This window comes from Enhydra lutris, unplaced genomic scaffold (genome assembly GCF_002288905.1).
Source record: "Enhydra lutris kenyoni isolate GAN:26980312 unplaced genomic scaffold, ASM228890v2 scaffoldscaffold5, whole genome shotgun sequence".
In the NCBI taxonomy this organism is placed as follows: Eukaryota; Metazoa; Chordata; class Mammalia; order Carnivora; family Mustelidae; genus Enhydra; species Enhydra lutris.
Genome location: NW_019154089.1, coordinates 36,383,606 through 36,403,012, shown reverse-complemented (window position 1 = coordinate 36,403,012; position 19,407 = coordinate 36,383,606). Strand labels below are relative to the sequence as shown.

Below are 19,407 nucleotides of genomic sequence, written 5' to 3'. Positions count from 1 at the left end.
ACCAGTGAATTCACATCCATGCCTCCCCTCCTTCCTGCCACGGACACCAGCTTATACTCCCCCGACCAGGCGGCTTGCTAGTGGCTGGTTAACCTATGGAGAACTCTGATAATCAGAAAGATTTCCTTGCATTGAGATGCAGGTCTAAACATTTGCTAAGTACGTACTGTGTGCTGAACACCCTGCCAGCCCGGGGGGAGTGTGTGGCGAGTACGCCCAGGCCCGACCTAGAGGAGAGAGGGCAGTCAGGAAGGCAGATTCGTAAGCAGTAATTCGTGTTCATTTCCCTGACAGCACACTGCCTGCCGACAGAGGAAGAAAGTGCCATGGTGGGGGGGATGTGCCCCCTGGGGATGGGGTGGGATTCCAGGAACCTTCTCAGAGACTTTGAGTGGGACCCCAGAGGAGGAGTGAGAGCCACTGAGGGCAAAGGGGGTAATGGAGAGGGCATTCCTGCCCAATGAACCAGCATGTGCAAAGTGAGGAATTGCGCACAGGAGGAGGAGGTTATGTTCTGGAGAAAGGAGGGGCTGTGTTAGAGGGTCAGTGAGGGCCAGTTTTGGGGTTTCTTTACTAAGGAGAAGGGGGCAGGTTTTAAGCTGGGGAGTGATGGGTCTTGCTATGTGGCAAGATTGGGCAGGACTAAGACCAGAGGCCAGGAAGCCTGCAGGAAAGAAGGTCTAGACTTGGGTGATGGCCGTGGGGATGGAAAGAAGGGGCACCCCTCACCCCTCTGGGCACCTTATAGGTCAGCTGCAGTGTGGGGTACATGTAAGGCCCCCTTCTTTCTTTTCCCCTTCCACTCACCATCTTGTGCAAGCCTCAGGGTAAAACTCGTCCTGGTCTCTGCCGGCGCTAGTTGAGGACTGTATCCAGTTGCTAGGAAAGGAGAGAAAGGAATGCCTCTTAGTTCAACTGATGAGGAAGAGGACAATGACAATGTTGGTAGTGGCGGCTCCTTTTTATTGGGTGCCTCAGTGCTTGGGCTGGTAGTAGGGTCCCACATATCCTATTTCTTATTTTCAGTTCAACCCTGAGGGAAAGGTATTGTCCCATTTTACAGGATATGCCTATCCGGGCTCGAAAGAAGTGGCTTATTCAGGGCCAGAGCCAAAATGGGAATGTCTAGTTCCAGTGGCTGTCCCTTTTTGCCACACTGGGTGGCCAGGCCAATGTCCACTCACTCTGGAACCATCTAAGCACGGTGTCCTGCCTCAGGGTTTTGAAGTGAAAAGTGCAGGTTGGGAAGTGAGGCTGGATGGGGTGGGCTCCAACTTCTACTGCTAGCCATGTGAACTTGAGCAAGTCATTTCTCATTGGGAGGCGTCCATCCCTCTACCTGTAAGCTGAGGACAAGGCCAGAAGCCTCTGGATAGGGCAGTGGTGAGCACAGTGATGGACGCATACCTAAGAAGCCCTTAGTCGTTATTAGATTTCGTACAGCTCCTGCTCTTGCCTGGGAAAGATGTTCCTGTTCTTAAAAGCTGGCTGCAAGATGTCAGTGGGGTCAGCAAAGCTTAAGCCGGAAGGAAAGCCTCTGATTACTGTTGGGCTCCCTGCGGACGTGGACGTGGAATTACCTCCCTCTGCCTTCTCCCTGGCTCCCTCTCTTGGGGAGATGAGAAGGTGAGAAATTCAGCTAGTTCCAGAATGCCTGGGGTAGTGATTATATTTCCCTTTGGTTCTGGACTTTCACTGCACCCCACACCATCTCCAGGGCCCAGCAGCCTATTAAACTTGCCTGCCATTGATGTGTTGTCTTGAACTGGGGGCAGGGGTGCTGTTGAAAGCCACATCTGCATGAGCTGGAAACCATCTGTGAAAGTGTCTGACCCATAGAAGAGAGGATCTGGACTCCCCCTCCCTGGACTGGCTATGCTGTATTCTAGATGGTGATGGCCACCACCAGCTACAGGAGAGGAGAGACTGCTGCACCTGAAAGCAAATCCACATTCTTTCTTCTGATGATGTGACTTTTGCTGATGTTGCTTTAAAAAAAAAAAAGGAATGCTTATTATCTAAATAAACAAATAAGTAAAATGTGGAAGGATTGGACCACATAGCTTCTCCTGTGTTCATAGACTTTCCCAGCCTTCTGCATTCGACCTCATCCCCATATACTGGAGGTAACCACGGGTGACAGTTTGGAGCTTCTAGACTTCTAGGAAGCCTTGATTAAATATGTAGTGCATAAAGGTGCAGAGGTGCAAAACTACATCTTTGTTTAATGAAATCATACCTTTTGTACCATTCTGTACTTTGCATCTTTATTCAACAACAAGTGAAACATGGATCCTGAAAAAGCAGAGCATTAACCTTTCATGTAATTTGTGGGCCTAGCGAGCCCTTCATATAAAATCCTGTTCTTGGCCTGTTCATATAAAATTCTATGCTTTTGCCTATTCTGTCTGTTCCTTACCTAAATGAAGTTGTATGGTGATATGGAAGCGAAAAGGACTGAGACCAGTCAGGATGTTGAGAAAGTGGACACGCACTACGGCAGCGACGAGCGGAGAGGAGCTGGGTTTCACGTAACAGCGCGGTCACAGCGCAGGCACAAATGGGCACACACGGGAAGGTGGATACAAACACGTATGTGTGTGTTGCAGGGAAGTGTTCACATAAAAGTCAGGATGGGGTTAACTTTGGGAGGAAAGAAAGGGGGGGGTGACTGTGAAGGGATAAAGTGCTCCTGGGGAAAGCTGGACAATTTCTGTTGCTGGATCTGGGTGATGGTTACAGGGGTTCACTCTAGAGTATTAAATTTAGTTGTACATCTGTATTTTATGCACTGGTTCTATACATGTGTTATATTTTACCAAAACAATCCCACCTTTTAAAAAGTGAATGGACAAATCAGTAACAGATCAGATGTATCTGATGAGGGAATTAGTGAACGAGAAGTGCCCACAATGTTTCACGGAGAGGTGAGGAAACCAAGAGTATGAGAGAGAAATCAAAAGACGTGGAGAATAAAATGAAAGCGTCTGACAGTACTGACAGGAATTCCAGAAGATGCTTTAGGATGACTGGGTTTTCTCCAGATTTGGTAAAAGGCACAAATTCACACGATCCTCACCCTGTCGTGAAAAGGGATATTAAATCCACACTTAAGAACCACTTTTTTGAGGGAAGCCTGGAAGGCTCAGTTCATTGAGCAGATGTGCCTCTGCCTTCAGCTCAGATCCTGATCTCAGGGGCCTGGGATCAAGCCCCAAGGGCTCCCTGCTCAGCGGGGAGTCTGCTTCTCCCTCTCCCCCTCCCACTTCCCCACTTGTGTTAGCACTGATGTTCTCTTTCTCTTTCTCTCAAATACAATCTTAAAAAAAAAAAAAACCCACTGTATTGAAATTGCAGAACTCCAAAGTCACAGAGAAATTTCAAGAAAGTTGAAATTACCTACAAGTTACCCAGATGAAAAAGCTAGATCATCTACAAAAGAACGACATTTCAAATGACAGCAATAATAGAAAAATATCTTCAAAATATCTTCAAGAGGTGAGAGCAAAATAAATTCATTTTCAGACAAATAAATAGTGTGAGAATTTCCCACTAACTCCTGAAAGAACAAAAGAACATGCTTTAGGAAGGATCCAGGAAAAAAGTGTAGAATCTAAGAAGCAATGGTGAGCACAGAGATCAATTCTATAAACAGCAGGAATGATGGAATAAGAAGCAATTAAAGGGACACAAATTAAAGTATAAATACATTTAAATATCTCAGTTATCATAATGTAAATGTATACAGCTCAGCAATTTAAAGACTCTCCAGTTTGGGTAAAAAGTAATTCCAGCTCTATGCTTTTCACAATAGCACTCTTAAAAATACGACCTGGAGGTAAACTAGAGAAATGGAAAAGGATAAAGAGTTAGATGTTGTCCCGGAGAAATGCGATCTAATCTAGTTGTATTAACAAAAGACAAGGGGACTTCCTGGCAAAGGGACTTCCTTCCAAGGGGACTTTATTGTGATAAAGAGGATCCTTACATAATGATAAGCCCATAGTCATAGTGGAAGATTTAACACAGTTCTTTCAATTATTGATCAGACAGAGTAAGGATATAGGAAATTTGTACAATAAGATGAAAATATGGAATCTGCACCACCAAATTAGAGAATATTCATTATTTTCAAGTACTATGAAACACTTCATAAAATAAACATACAAAATTTAAAACTTTTGTGCATCAAAGGATCCTTTTTTTTTAATGTTCAACTAGCCAACATCATTAGTTTTTGATGTAGTGTTCAACAATTCAAAAGTTGCGTATAACACCCAGTGCTCATCATCACACATGTCCTCCTTAATACCCATCACCCTGTTACCCCTCCTCCCACCCCTGTCCTCTCTGAAACCCTGTTTCCTGGAGTCCAGAGTCTCATGGTTTGTCTCCCTCTCTGATTTCTTCCCCTTCAGTTTTCCCTCCTTCCCCTGTGGTCTTCCACGCTATTCCTTATGTTCCACATATGAATGAAACCATACAATAATTGTCTTTCTCTGCTTAACTTATTTCACTCAGCATAATCCCCTCCAGTTCCATCCATGTCGATGTAAATGGTGGGTATTCATCCTTTCTGAAGGCTGAATAATACTCCAATGTATATATGAACCACATCTTTATCCATTCATCTGTTGAAGGGCATCTTGGCTCCTTCCACAGTTTGGCTATTGTGGACATTGCTGCTATGAACATTGGGGTGCAGGTGCCCCTTCTTTTCACTATGTCTGTAGCTTTGGGGTAAATACCCAGTAGTGCAATTGCTGGGTCATAGGGTAGCTCTATTTTTAAAGTCTTGAGGAATGGCCATACTGCTTTTCCACAGTGGCTGTACCAGCTTGCCTTCCTACCAACAGTGTAAGATCAACAGAGTGAAAAGACAATCCACAGAATAAAAGATTATAACTCAAAGAATAAAGTAAATATCCATGAATTCAGTGATATAATAAATTATTGAATAAATAAACAGGGGAGAAGAGACAAACCTTCTTTCTTCCTCACAAAAAACTTCAAAATAATGTATGTAGAAACTTCCTCTTCAGAAGATGAGATGTAATTCCCATCCTACTGATTATAGATTGGCCTTACCAACTTGCTTTAAAAAAATAGAACATAGGAAAGGAAAAACAGTAAATTTATGAAGGAGAAAGCTGGAAGACATCACCTTAACCCAGTGATCAAGGTTAATATCACCGATGCTATTCAAATCCCTGATATAACATGGTAAGAAGGGCACTTCCCCTTGAGATATTATCCCTCAAATCCATAATCCCACACTAATCATGAGAAAACATCAAATAAATTCAAGTTGAGAGACAATCTACAAAATAGCTCACCAGTACTCTTGGGTAATGTGGTAGACTATGTTGGATTCTGGAACAGAAAAGGGATATTAGAGGGGGAAAAAATGGTGAAATTCAAACGAAGACTATTTAATTAATAGTATTATATGAATGTTAACTTCCTAATTTTGACAAAAATACTATGGCTATGTTAGTTGTTCACATCTGGGGAAGCTGGGTGAACAGTAACAACTCTCTGCACACCTTTGCAACTTTTCTGTGAATCTCAAGTTATTCCAAAATAAAGTTTTAAAACTAAAGAAAAAAATATCCCCACAAAGAAATCTCCAGGGCCAGAGGTCTTCACTGGTGAATTGCATCAAATTTTTAAGAAAAAAATAATAGCAATGTTACATAAACTCTTTCAGAATATAGAAGAAGAGGTGACATTTCCAAAGGTATTTGATAAAGCCAGAAGGAACCTGACAAAGACATTACAGAAAATTCAAGATCAATATTTCTCATGAACATAAACACAGAAAAACCAAGTGATATATATATGTGTGTGTGTGTGTGTGTGTATTATATATAAATAATTGTATATATTTATATATTACACATATAGGTGTTTATATATTATTATATATTTCTATATTAACATATACATGTGTAATATATATCTATATATGTAATTCATAAATATAGAGATATATATGAATACGTATATAAAATACATTATGACTGTGTTGGGTCATAGGGCTTCAGATGAAGGTGAAGGTGGTCAAAAGGCACAAATTTCTTACTGTAAGATGAGTAAGTTCTAGGGATGTGATGTACAGCATGGTGACCATAGTTAACAATACCATACGGCATATTTGAAAGTGGTTAAGAGAATAGATCTTAAAAGTTCTCAACACAAGAAAAAATGTAACTATGTGAGGTGATGGATGGGAACTAGACTTATTTTGGTAATTATTTTGCTATGTACAAGTATCAAATTACATGGTACACCGTAAGCTGATACGATGTTATGTGCCAATTACATCTCAATAAGAGTGGAAAAAATAAAATTAAAAAATTTAAGAAAATTAAATTATGACTAAGTTAGGCTTATCCCAGAAATGCAACGTTGCTTTAACATTTAGAAATCAGTGTATCAGAGAAAGACAAATACCATAAAATTTCACTCAGATGTGGAATTTAAAAAACACTATGACTATGGTCTTATCATTATGTAAGGATCCTCTTTATCAAAATAATACTTTTCGCCAGGAAGTCCCCTTGTCTGATGTTAATGCAACTAGATCGTATTGGAGATTGGTGAGGAGTGGGTGTTGACTGGGGAGAACAGGGGAAATTTTTCTGGAATGATGGTGATGTTCTATATCTTGCCAGGGATTTGGGTCACATAGATGGATACAACGTTAAAATTCCTGAATAACATACTCAGTTCTGTGCATTTCAATCTATGTAAATTTTACCTAGAAAATCCACAAATATTGAATTCTGGTTAATTATATAAATGTTTAAGTGCTTCAAGGTGAAGTATACTGATGTCTTCAATTTACTCTGAAATGCAAAAAAATAGATTGATGGGTGCATAAAGGAATACAGATCTGTGGTGAAGCAGATACAGGATTGCTCCCATTAAAATTCATTCAATCTTCCTGTATGTTAGAAAATTTTCATAATAAAATGTTCGGAGAATTCGAAGACTAGAGGATCTCTATGGAGGATAACTTTTTCTAAACTTAGAAAGCTGTTTTATCCTGTATCAGTGTTTCTCAGAGGGTGGTCTTTGCCTCACCCACTTACTTAGACCCATGGAAGGAACTAACCTACTGAAGTTTAAGAACTAATATTCTAGATCCCTGTCCTGCAGGATTTCACTCCACACCCAGAGCTTCAAATGCTACTTCATCACCAACTCCCAAATCTTGATCTTTCTGAAGCTCCAAATCCTCTTGGGCTGGGAATTGCCACCAGTCTCACAGGTGACTTAAACTTACCAAACCCCACATTGGACTCATTTTCCTATCCCTACTTTCCAATCTCACTCTCCAACCCTATCCAACATTCTGTCAGGGAACTTCCACCCATGTGAGCAAACCAGAGAACTGGTGGGCTGGGGGTGGGGCGGGGGGCGGTCATCCTAGACCCCTCTTTCCCTTCCATTTATTTCAGGTGACAATACAGTGGGTCACTGACTTGGCTTCTAAAACATCTGTCACATCACTCTTTGCCCTATGAGCTGCCTTAGTTCAGCTGTCATGATGCTGTACCTTTTGAGCCTTCTCCAGGAGGGGAGGACCTCAAAATACTACAGGCAGCAAGAAGGGTTAGGGGCTGAAGCATTATGACAAGTAGGCAGAGGTTAAGTAATGTGCCCCAGGGCACACAGCTGGGAGGTGCTCAAGTGAGAATCTGAACACAGTAATCTGGCTCCAGAGTCTGTTTAAACCATTACTTGCTGTAAACAAAAATGGGGTTTTTCTTTTTGTGTGTTGAGAGTCAACTACTGTTCTGTTACTAGAGTTAACACTAGCTTCTGTAACAGATAAATCCCCAGGTCTCGACAGCTCACTGTAACAAAAATTCCTCCCATCCCAATGCTCTCTCTTCAAGGCAGTGATAGAGAACCCAGGCTCCTTCCATTGTGACTCTCCCAGCTTCAGCACACTCCAGTGTGTCTAGCCAGACAGGGAAAGAGCTCATAGGATTAAGTGATATGTTTTTACAGACCTGGTCTGGGAATGGCAAAGGTTACTTTTCACCAGTGTGCCCCCAGCTGTGTGCCCTAGAGGAAAAGGAAACGGAGTTGGTTAAGTACCTAAGAGTTTTTGTCAAAATCTAATTGCTCTTAATTCTGATTTACTCAAGGAAGATTGAGCATCATTTCTATACTTCAATTTATGTTGGCATATTATGCTTTTCAAAAAATATCTATCCATAGCTGGACATTGCACAAAATTTAGAACCTCCTCTTTCTCAAAAAGAATATACAATTGGGAGTCATATACTTATATATGTGTATATATGTACAGATATAAATAAACTTGGCAATTATTAAAACACTATATGTAATCCACATCTTATTCACAAATTGGCTCAAAATTTTTTACATGTTAGAAAGTAGACTAAAAACAAAACCAAAAACAAACCCAACCCCACCCAAAATGGTGTCAAAATACTTGGAAGTACCCTCATTGATTCACATTCAGTATTACTAGAAAGTAAATCAAATTTTCTAAGTCCTTCCAGATTTTTAAACTTAAAAAAAAAAATCTTAATAAAAAACAACAACAAAAAAAGCCAAGATGAAGCCCTCTAGAGGAAAAAAAAAATTCTCCAGAGAACCTAAAAACGGGTATTATATGGGTTATGTCCATCCCATTATCTATTTTAGGTAAATGACATGGAATTGACTTCCAGAAAAAGGGAATCTTAACTTTTGTTTCCCTTTAAAAGGACCTATGTAATATAGCAATGACCTTTTAAAGCTACCACTTACCAACCACCACATGGCAGGTTCTGTGCTGAGTGCCCTCTACGCATTATCTTATTTCAACCTCATACCCGTAAGTACTTACTAAAAAGGCCAGGGCCTTTTTCCCATCATAAAATGGATACAGGAATAAAAATCAAAAGAGTCTCCAGCCAAAAATTTACCGGTTTTCAACGTCTACTGACCTCAAGGTGAGCTACCAAAGGATAAGGAAAACAAAAATCTAGAAATAAGCCTATGACAACGTTTGGAAAATTGACCCGTTTTAATTTTTTAAAAACAAAAAAAACACAACACAACATCCAATTATTTTTACCATCTACAATTCAGTTATATCCAAACATTCTAAGACCAAACAGAGTCCCCTGGCCAGAAGCAGGGGCTGAGGACGAGACGCTGAAGACACACGAAGGTGAATGCTAGAGGTGACTGTCCCAGCTGCAGGTCACAGGTCTTCCAACACGCACAGGCGCCTTTTGGCTCACAGTTTGTTCATGTGTTTTACAGGAAGCTCTTTCAATTTCATCCCAGACACCAGATTTCTTCAATGATACACAGCTCCACATTTGTGTTTCCATCCAATTGACGGGAATAAAAAGCAATTTTTGTTTTTGTCTTGTTTTGGTAGCGCACAGAGGTAAAACTATCCACCAGATTCCTTTAGTAATAAATGAGGAAAGGAGAGGTAAGAAAAGATCTGGGCTGTGCTGGGTGCTGGTTTCTACTTGTCTCTTTAATGTTGACTTCTGAAGTGTTAAATCACACTCATGCCACTACAATGATTAGTAATAGTAATCTTTTTGCAGATGATAAAAAGGAAAAATACCCAATGGACATAAAAATGGTCAAAAAGATTTTACTGCAGGTCAATTTTTTCCCCCCAAAGAAGATACGAAATGAACATCTAATTGGCATGGTAACTCCGTTAGACATTCCAATTCACCCAGTTGCTTGTTTGCCATAGAAGTAAGTTTGATTAGTAATGTTATAGCAGTAACCAGATGTGTTAATGGCAGCTTATTTGAGGTCCATCAATCCTTGGAATACGTGTAAGGAAGCATGGCTGTCGTTCTCTGACTGCCCACATCTGAACACATTCAGCTACCATGGAAACTATAAAGGAAGGAAAAATATATTTATTCCAAGATTCATGTACTGGGATTTTTTCAGCGCCCTTTCTTCTATAAAGCCCCGGAGTGGTGATAATGTGCTAGGGACTGCTGTGTTTCCCGGCATGAGCTCCCATCCTCTGAGGGTCCTGAGAAGGATAGTGGATTGGTCCTGGAGCCCTCATGAAAGGAGGGGGTGGTCCCATTGGGTGGAACATGTGTGGCCCAAAACCTGCAGATGGGAGAGGACAAATCTGTTAGGCTTGCAGTTTCCTTGACAACCTTTCAAACCTCTGAATCTTTCTAAGGTCAAAACTACCTACACAGAAACCATACTGACAAAGGGCTTCAGAACATGTCAGTCATAGAACTGCTTAGGAACGTTATGTATACCTGTAATACCTCCCTGGTTTTAGAAACCTGTCCCCTCACACCACGTCAAAAGAAAACTCCACAGGACTCAAGGTATCTGCTAATATGTCACCTGAACCTTTGGTGTCTATCAAACATGCCACCCCTACTGGACAGGATCCAATCAGGATTTGGGAGGGGAGGAAGAAATCAGGTGGAGGCAAGACCCTGTCCCCACCACCAACAATGCTTTATCCTCAAATGGAGGGTGTTCAGAAAGCAGGACTTCATTAAAGAGGATGGGGACTCTGCCGCAGGAGAACCGGGCACTTAGGATTTACCTACACTCTTCATATGGTCACTGGCAGCTTCTAGAGCAGCACGATACTGGAACCATTTATTACTGTCCCCTCCACATCCGCTAAAGATAAAGCCATATTTAACTTGAGCCAAAATTTAACTTAATTACAAGACCAAGGACACTATTTAGTTCATCTGACACACTTTTTGTAAAAAGACTTACTAAATTTACAGCCTGGCACAAGCTATCTTAGAGACAGGTAATGAATGTTTTATACAATGACACATACATCCACTTGAAGCAATGGCACTCTAGGACATCAGTTAGGATTTAGTTTAAAACAGGGGACACACTGATGATAGATCAGTGTAATCCAGTAACTCCCATTCTGATAGACATACACTCAGATCTTTAGAACACTGGCAACTTTCCCCTCGTTGGCAGGCCAGGAAAAAAGAAATCAAAGATCAGGGACCCTAACAAATCAGGTTTACTTGCAGATTTCTATGGGGCAAACTCAAAGAATTTAGACATAATAATGAGGTGTGAAGACAGACTCTCACAAGGATTTTTCTAGGCTAAGTTAGACCTATTTACTGACAAGGACTATGGACGTTACCTGGGGGAGGGGGCGGGGCAATACCAGGAGGCGGGGGCAGTGCAATGTTCACTACAGCTGGAGGTCCACTGGGGGGGAGGTTGAAGTAGTTGGCAGAAGCTTCTTCTTCTGCTGCAGGAGGAGGAGGAAGAGCTGCAGAACAGAAAAGAGGCAACAGTCAGAGGGAAGATGATTGTGCAACATCGTTTCCCCCTCCTGTAAAATCCTGGGCTGCTGCTGGGAGAAAAGGGCTGCTGCAGGAGCCAGAAGTGAGCCAGCAGGCCTCTCCTTGCACTGAGGAACATCAGGGCAGTGTGAGCACCTGACGTGAGCAAGCCACTGGGCGGGCACGAACTCTGCACTCACCTCCTGGCAGTCCTGGAACAGGCTCAAGCTTGATTCCGGAGTCTGTGGTTCCGTCCTTCTCTTTTTCTTTTCCTCTGGCTGCTTGGGACCTGGGAGACACACAACGTCAGCACTAGGTCCCACCTTCTCTCATACCTCTGCTTCTCAGGTTTCTTAGTCAAGCAGAGATCCTTCATCCTTGCATCCTCTTCGGCAAACACTCCTTCTCCATAAAGGCCACAGTGCAGAGTGGTAAAAGCAACTGTTTTAATGCCAGAAAGACCTGGACTCAAAATCTGCAGGGAACGTATGGATGAGAAGAGGCGACCTCTGTGTGCTTGGCACAGTGCTGACTTAGCACACCGGAAGCACTTGGTCTGGGGGCGCTGCTGCTCTTCGAGATCCCCATCCTGCTTCAAAGTCAGAAACCTGTCCTCCCTCTGAACCTCCAGGGCCTTTCACCCGAGTCTCTCTTTCACAATCATCACTTTCAAACTGGAATTAGCTTTTCTTCTCCACTGGACAACTGGCCTCTGGAGGGCGGACTCTAGGTCTAATGCATTTGTAAACCCTCAAATCCACTTTTCATATCCTGGCATCACATTAGAACTGTAACAGCTGGTCATAAAAAACATGAACCTTCAAAGGAGTAGATTACTACATCAAAACCCTGAATGAATTTCCAAAGCAGGACTTTCCCAATGTCACAAGATTGAAGTGTTAGAAAATGAAAAATTCTTTTTAATAGTCCTACTGATTTAAATCTATTCACCAGAAACATATTAGTCCCCAGATAATGGAACACTTTCTTGAAAATGTCAACGAAGATATTTTAAAGGAGTCTAACTCTCACCTTCCCCATTTCACGTTGAGTCTGCGGCCATTGACAATCAACTTATTAAAGGACTTCTCTGCAGCCACCTCTGCAGCCTGCCTCGTGGCAAACTGGATGAACGCACACTGCTGTCTCTGCACGACAGTGATCGTCCGGATTTCCCCAAACTGGTAGAAGTGATTTCTGAAGGGACACAGGTAGAGAAACGGGAGAGTTAATGAATGTACTCCCAGGTGGTTGTGATGGATTATTCACTCTTCCGCTGACTCACGAGGCAGGTGGCCCCGTGGTTATCTGTCTAACCACCTGCAGGTAGTCCCCCCAGTACCCTGCCCTACTGTGGGTGCTACTCACTGAGAGTTTAAAAAAAAAAATGAGTAAAACATGGTTTACTAATATCTCAGAGGTTTTTTGCCTGGAGGAAAAAGGGCCCCAGCGGGTTCCTTAGGGACCTAAGGCCGAAATAAGGGTCTGGCAAACTACAGCCCCCACAGCTCATGAACCAAGAACATTTAAAAGTTATATTAAGGTTGTAAAATAACGACAGTGACAATGATGATGACAATGAAACAAAAGGGAGGAGGAGCAGGGAAATGTCTGACACTGCAGGGATGGCCTAGCTCACACAGACCAGGTTTCATGGAGAAGGCCACGGAGGGCGTTACACGGTTATAGGAGATTCTTCTTCATTTATCTCTTTGCAAGAGGTAATTTCCACCACTATCTATCCAGAAGTCCCATCCAGCCAAGCAAAATACAAGCCAAGGATAATACAAATACATCAAATACAAATCTCTCTAAAAAGTTAACAATTTAAACCGTACGAGTTTTGTAATTGCCAAGTTCTCCCTCCTTGACATAATTAATCACACTTGGATACGTGCTGTAGTTCAGAAATTCTTATTGGCTATTAGGTCAAACAGAATCTCATGTAGGGGCGCCTGGGTGGCTCAGTCAATTAAGTATCCAACTCTTGATTTAAGATCAAGTCATGATCTCAAGGTTGTGAGATCAAGCCCCATGTCAGCGACATGCTGAGTGTGGAGCCTGCTTAAGTTTCTCTCTCTCCCTCTCTGCTCCTCATTCCCCTTGTTCCCAATCACAGGCTCTCCAAAAAAAAAAAAAGAATCTCATGTAATCATTCCTATACGCAAGGATCAAGGATCAAGTAAGCACTGTTAGCTGATGAACATTACTACTCCAACATCAGAAAGGATAATTTTATAAAGATTCTAGTCAGCATGATACTAACTATAGAGTGGCTAAAGAAAAATGTACTTCGTACCAAATTATCATGCTTGCCTGTGTTTTTGCCAAAAAAGTATTCCAGGGCAGTTAAAAGCAGAAAGAGCTCATGAAATTTTATCTACAAACCTTAGATCAGTCTCAGTAATGGTATCGCCCAGGCCACCAACATACAACGTGGTGATAGTCTTGTCCTCTGGTGGGTCCAGGCGAGGCATTGTTGAAGCCCTCTTTAGAAGCTTATCTGCCACAGGATCATTGATTCCATAATATCGGTCTTTAATGTTCTGATCAGCAAGGGGGTCATCTGGATCTGTTGGCTTCTCATGTCTATGGTTCAGGAAAGAACAGTGCATTAAGGTGAAACGAAGGAAAAGAATTTATAGGTATCACCCAATAGTAGCTACATACACATACCCAGAAATGCCTTTTGAACTAGAAACCACAGTCATCCCAAAACATAATTATCATGACAGAGCTAATACCAAAGGAATTACTGTATTACACAAAGACTTGCCAGCTTCCTAAAAGCCATTTAAATGGCCATCTAAGGTAACAGAGTTTCTTTATCAAGAAATTGGCACAATCCGTTTCAAAACAAAAAGTAACCAAAATATGGTTACCCTTCTCTAGGTCAATGGTTCTTAATGTATCTGAGGTCTTGCATGCCACTGACGGTCTCATTAAAGCTATGGGCCAGGCCCAGAAAAAAGCACAGATAATTATTTTTGTGGGTGTAAGGTGAACCAACCCCAAATCAAGAACTCCTAGGCCAGATGCTTGGCAGGCTTGACTGAAACATACTCACAAACCTTTGAGAGGCCTGGCCTTCACCGGACTTCAACTACACACGTACACCCTGACAGCGATGACTTAGTTCCCAGGCGGAAACTTTTAGAGTCAACATATGGCATAACAACTTAGTTTCCCAAGGCTTTTATGAGTAGAAGTCCCATTACAAATAAAAACAGTAATTTCAACAAGCTCTTCTAAATGTAATAGCCCTAAGATGTGACATTTATCATACTAGTTGTATAAACCTATAGATTTAAAATCAGAAATAGTCATTTCTTAAATGACTAAGTATCTGAAAGCCAATAATGAAAGTGCAATTCAGCTCTTGCCTGTATGGGCACTCCTCTCCTCTTTTACATTCTCCTTTTACCCAGAAGGAGCAAATGTGGGGTCGATTCCTCTTGTAGTAGGGTGTGGTCCGGGCCAGCTTGAGCAACATGTCACTGGTGGAGGTGGCTTTCCCCAACATGCCAACTGGCCGCGTTCCATCAGAGTTAGAAATCTATAGAGGGATGACAAGTTCAAAAGATAAATTGTATAGACTGTGTCAAACTACTAGGATTCTACCAAATATAAAATTACATCAAGAAAGCGGCAGCATACTTCTCTCTCCATATTCTGCGTGTAGTACTCTTTGTTAACATCTGACTTTGGCATGTCATCCTTAAAAGATAATCCCGCATCACGGACCTGGATGGGCAGGCCTAGCACAAAGGAAAAGAGGAAAAACCCTCAAGATATATTTTAAAACAAATCCATACTCAACTGCACGTGGAATACAACGTCATTACTCCCCTCTCGAGCTTCCTAGGTATCAGACGCTTTATTTTTATTCAAAATCTTTATTGCTGTCAGGCCAAAACTACCACAGAGCATTCTATGAAAATGTCCAAATTCCTGAGCTGTCATGAAATTTGAAATCAAATGTTTTAGAACATATTTTAGATGAGTAACATTTGGTTATGGTCAGACTTGACCTGTAGTGAATAAGTAATAGCTTATATAATAAACAATAGCTTTTATTACAACAGCGTTTAAAATAAATGTAAAAAGTACGTTGTTGTTGTTGTTGTTTTTAAGATTATTAATCTATTTATTTGACAGAGAGAGAAAGTGCACGCATACACCCGTGCACAGGCAGCGGGGGAGGAAGGCAGAGGGAGAGGGAGAAGCAGCTCCATGGAAGCTCATTCCCAAGACCCTGGGTTCATGACCTGAGGCAAAGGCAGACGCTTAACCCACTGAGCCACCTAGGCGCCCCACAAGTGAGCTACTTTTAAGCCCGTCTTACAGATCCTCTGGATAGCCACATGCATGTAAGGATCACAGTATTCCGGAATCAGAACACTTTTAACAAATATATAAATAATATTAAACAGTATGTGACCAGGACTTCGATTAGCAGCTATCTTTCTGAACTTAACATACATATAAACTTATTTTTCCATTTTATTTTATTGTATAGTAGCAACTCTTATTGAAAAAGTATTTTTTCCATGAACAAAAAGTCACCTGTAGGTAAAAACAACAACAACAACAACAACAACAAAACCCCTCAAAAGCAGTTACTCTTAAAATAGAAGCAGTCACAGTCTATCAGTCCTAAAAATATAGTTGAGACAAAAACCTAAAACACAATTAGCCATTGCTTCTGGTAAGGATTGTGGGAAAGAGCTTTGAATCTTGAAAGAAGCCCAAGGCAAAGAAATTATGAAGCACAGGAAAGATGTCTTCCTTTCACTTTGGCTATAGGGATGTATATGAGAGAGATGGGGGCCAATTCTGATCAATTCCCAACTTTTCCTTAAATTCCTCCTATTGTTCAGAAGGGCTCTAGAATGGCCTAGTATGACTTTCCTCTTCTAGGAAAAGTAGAGCACAGCGGGCACTCCAAAGTGGGGTCAGAACTAGAGAGGGGGTGAGAAATGGGAAACAAAAAGATCGGTCTGTCATCCAGGACACCTGCATCTACATGCTTTCAGATCTGTTACACAGGGCAGACATACCATATTCCAGATCCAAGAGGCAGGTCTGACAGACATTCTTCAATTTACTGCAGGTCTGGCACACTTCAGTTTTCTTGAAACGCATGCGGACCCCGGGGCACCAGCGAAACACTGTGAATGGCCTGGCACAGATCTGGAAAGCAAAATGAGAGCCAGAGCATTAATGGTGCTGATCTGGACAATAAGGCCATGAGACTTAATAACAATGGGAGACCAAAAGGAAAGATCCCTGACTCTACGGTTTAAAGGAGACCCTAGCAACCATGTAGTCTAAATACCATCTGATGTTTCAATCCCAGTTACAACACCCTTCCCCAGGAGTTAAAAAATTCACATAGTACAGAAATGAAATATGCAAAAGTCAAAGTCCTCCCAACACCAGAGATAACCACCACTAATAACAGGACCATTAATCCTTTTGGGCAGGGCAATGGGGAGTGCTATACACTCCTTTAAGAATCTTATGACAGCTATGACCTTCCTCCTCTGCTAAAACCCTTATGCGCATTGTCAGACAACACTCAGTATATCATCTCAGAGGGTTCAAAGCCCATCCACAGAGACCAGGTTAAGAACCTTTACATTAGGGGGCACCTGGGTGGCTCAGTGGGTTAAGCCTCTGCCTTCAGCTCAGGTCATGATCTCAGGATCCTGGGATCGAGTCCCGCATCGGGCTCTCTGCTCTCCAGGGAGCCTGCTTCCTCCTCTCTCTTTGCCTGCCTCTCTGCCTACTTGTGATCTCTATCAAATAAATAAGTAAAATCTTTAAAAAAAAAAAAAAAAAAAACCTTTACATTAGGGGTGCCTGGGTGGCTGAGTGGGTTAAAGCCTCTGCCTTCGGCTCGGGTCATGATCCCAGGATCCTGGGATCAGCCCCGAATCAGGCTCTCTGCTCAGCGGGTAGCCTGCTTCCTCCTCTCTCTCTCTCTGCCTGCCTCTCTGCCTACTTGTGGTTTCTCTCTCTGTCAAATAAATAAATAAAATCTTAAAAAAAAAAAAAAAAGAACCTTTACATTAAAGGGCTCACTTTCTTACCTCTCACACTAAACAGTTAACAGTCAATGAGTATATAAATGATAGTCTATGTAGCACTGGCTTTTACTGGAGAAGCCCAGCAAGTTGAAAAGAGAAAAGGAAAATAAAATTAAATCATTATTCTTAAACAGACATACTTACTTTACATTCCTTCCCATACTTCTCTTTGGTCTGAAACAGAAAAAATAGAAAAGAGCAAGTTTACAGAAAGACAAAAATTAGATGTCTGCTCCTTCCCTAAAGACAATCCAAGAAATGTGTCTGGAGATCCCTGGCCTCCTAACAAGGTGGTGGTGGGGGACCACCTACTGGAAGTGTGGGAGAGCAGAGGTACTCTAAGCAGCTACTATGAATCACAATCTCTGAAGAATCTTAGAATCTAAGGCAAATATGTATCTTTCCACTGACACAATTCTTAGGCTCACTTCTGACTCCCAAGTTCTCTCCTAAGAATTAAAATTCCTAACAGTTCCCACAGTCCCCAAATCACGGAGGACATAGCTCTGGCCAGTCCATTTTATAAAGGTTAGTCAGGGGTAACTAGTATAGACCAACCCTGTGCAGATACTCTGTATACATACAGTCAATCAAGATCTCTGAGATCGATCGCAACACAGCGTTATTCTAATCATTAAATGTTAATTACTGATTATTTTACCCTCATTTATAAGGATGGGGTTACCTTACACTAAAGAAACTACAAGGGGCAGTGGCCAAAAGGTATGTGATTAGGAGTCAGGACACCTACTATATAGTCCTGATTCTCCTTCTACCTTACTAAGGTTCCTGGAGTCAACATATCTGAATTTAAATCCAAGCTCCACTCCTTACCTGCCATATTGAAAAGACATAACTGTCTCTGCCTCGGGTTAACAGACCTAACTGCTAGGTAAATAAACGCTCAACAAATATTAGCTGTTATGTTATCAGTCCTAAACCTCAGGACTGCTACTGAGTTCCAAAGACAGAATAAGCATGACAGTCCTTTGCAAATCGTCCTATGCTTTGGGTGAGTAAAGGAGCATCAATACTCTGGCTTGGCTAAGAGAAGCATTTCATGGACAGCGTGCGAACACCACAACACTGGCAGAACCTGAATAACTTCCGTTTCACACACGATCACTCACCATTCGGATATACGGATTTTCTCCGAGACACGTCTGGCACAGAATGGGGAAGTCCTGGTGAAAATGGGAAATCTGGTTGAGAGCCGGGCTCCGAAGACCCTACCATCTCAGCCACACTCGCGGGGACGGGGGGAGGGGAGGCGAGAAGCGAGGGTGGGGGACACGGTGGGGCAGGAACCCCAGGTCTAGCACGGGCCAGGTCGCGGGAGGGGGCGCTGTCTGCACTTCCGGCAGGTGGCGGGAGAAAAGACCAGCGCGAAGTGCGTGGAGAGGGCAATGGTGTGAAACGGGCTGGTCCAGGACCCTGGCTAAGCGCTCTCCCTCTAAGCCCGGAGGAGGAGGGCCGCCCTCCAGTCTCCCGCTCTGGCCGAGCTAGGCCGCAGCGCTGGCTCCTGCCCGGAATTCCCTCGGCCGCTCCACCGCCACGGCCCTGCCTGCCCTAAAGAGGCCCGGCTCCGCCGCCTCCCTCTGTCCTCCTCCGGCAGGCATACTCACCGCATCCTCCCAGTTCTGCCTGTTGTAGGTGTTGGAACCCAGAGAGGTCGCCATCTTGAGAGCGTCTGGAGGCCGCGGAGGCTTCCGAGTTGGGAAAGAGGACCGCCACAATCCCGTCAGGCCCCGAGGCTGGCTCCCGGCCCGTTGACGTCTTATTTATGCGTCTTGGGCGCCCTTGGGGGCGGCCCTTGTGCGTCATGACGTCACCCAGGGTGTCTTCGCTTAACAATTGGAGTGCTAGTGGGTTGCAACCCGGTGCTCTCTTGGAGTTGGTCACTGGTTGTGAAGAGGGGCCACAAGTACAGTTGATTTATTTTTAAATGGAGCGAAAAAATAAGGGAACAAGTGAGGAAAGAGGGGCTGGGACTAAAACAGCGT

The 19,407-nt window shown here is 42.7% G+C and overlaps 1 protein-coding gene across 1 annotated transcript; it reads right to left on the bottom strand.

The window, feature by feature from the left end:
- Positions 1-9,033: 9,033 nt before the first annotated feature.
- Positions 9,034-19,146, bottom strand: LOC111140957 (RNA binding motif protein 22). Its single transcript, XM_022493232.1, has 11 exons — positions 19,030-19,146; positions 18,535-18,588; positions 17,549-17,578; positions 16,373-16,505; positions 14,970-15,070; positions 14,696-14,868; positions 13,701-13,901; positions 12,345-12,509; positions 11,513-11,601; positions 11,168-11,299; positions 9,034-10,128 (listed from the first exon to the last, which is right to left on the bottom strand). The coding sequence occupies exons 1-11, from the start codon at positions 19,081-19,083 to the stop codon at positions 9,998-10,000; spliced, it is 1,263 nt and encodes a 420-aa protein (XP_022348940.1). The 5' UTR covers positions 19,084-19,146; the 3' UTR covers positions 9,034-9,997.
- Positions 19,147-19,407: the final 261 nt, after the last annotated feature.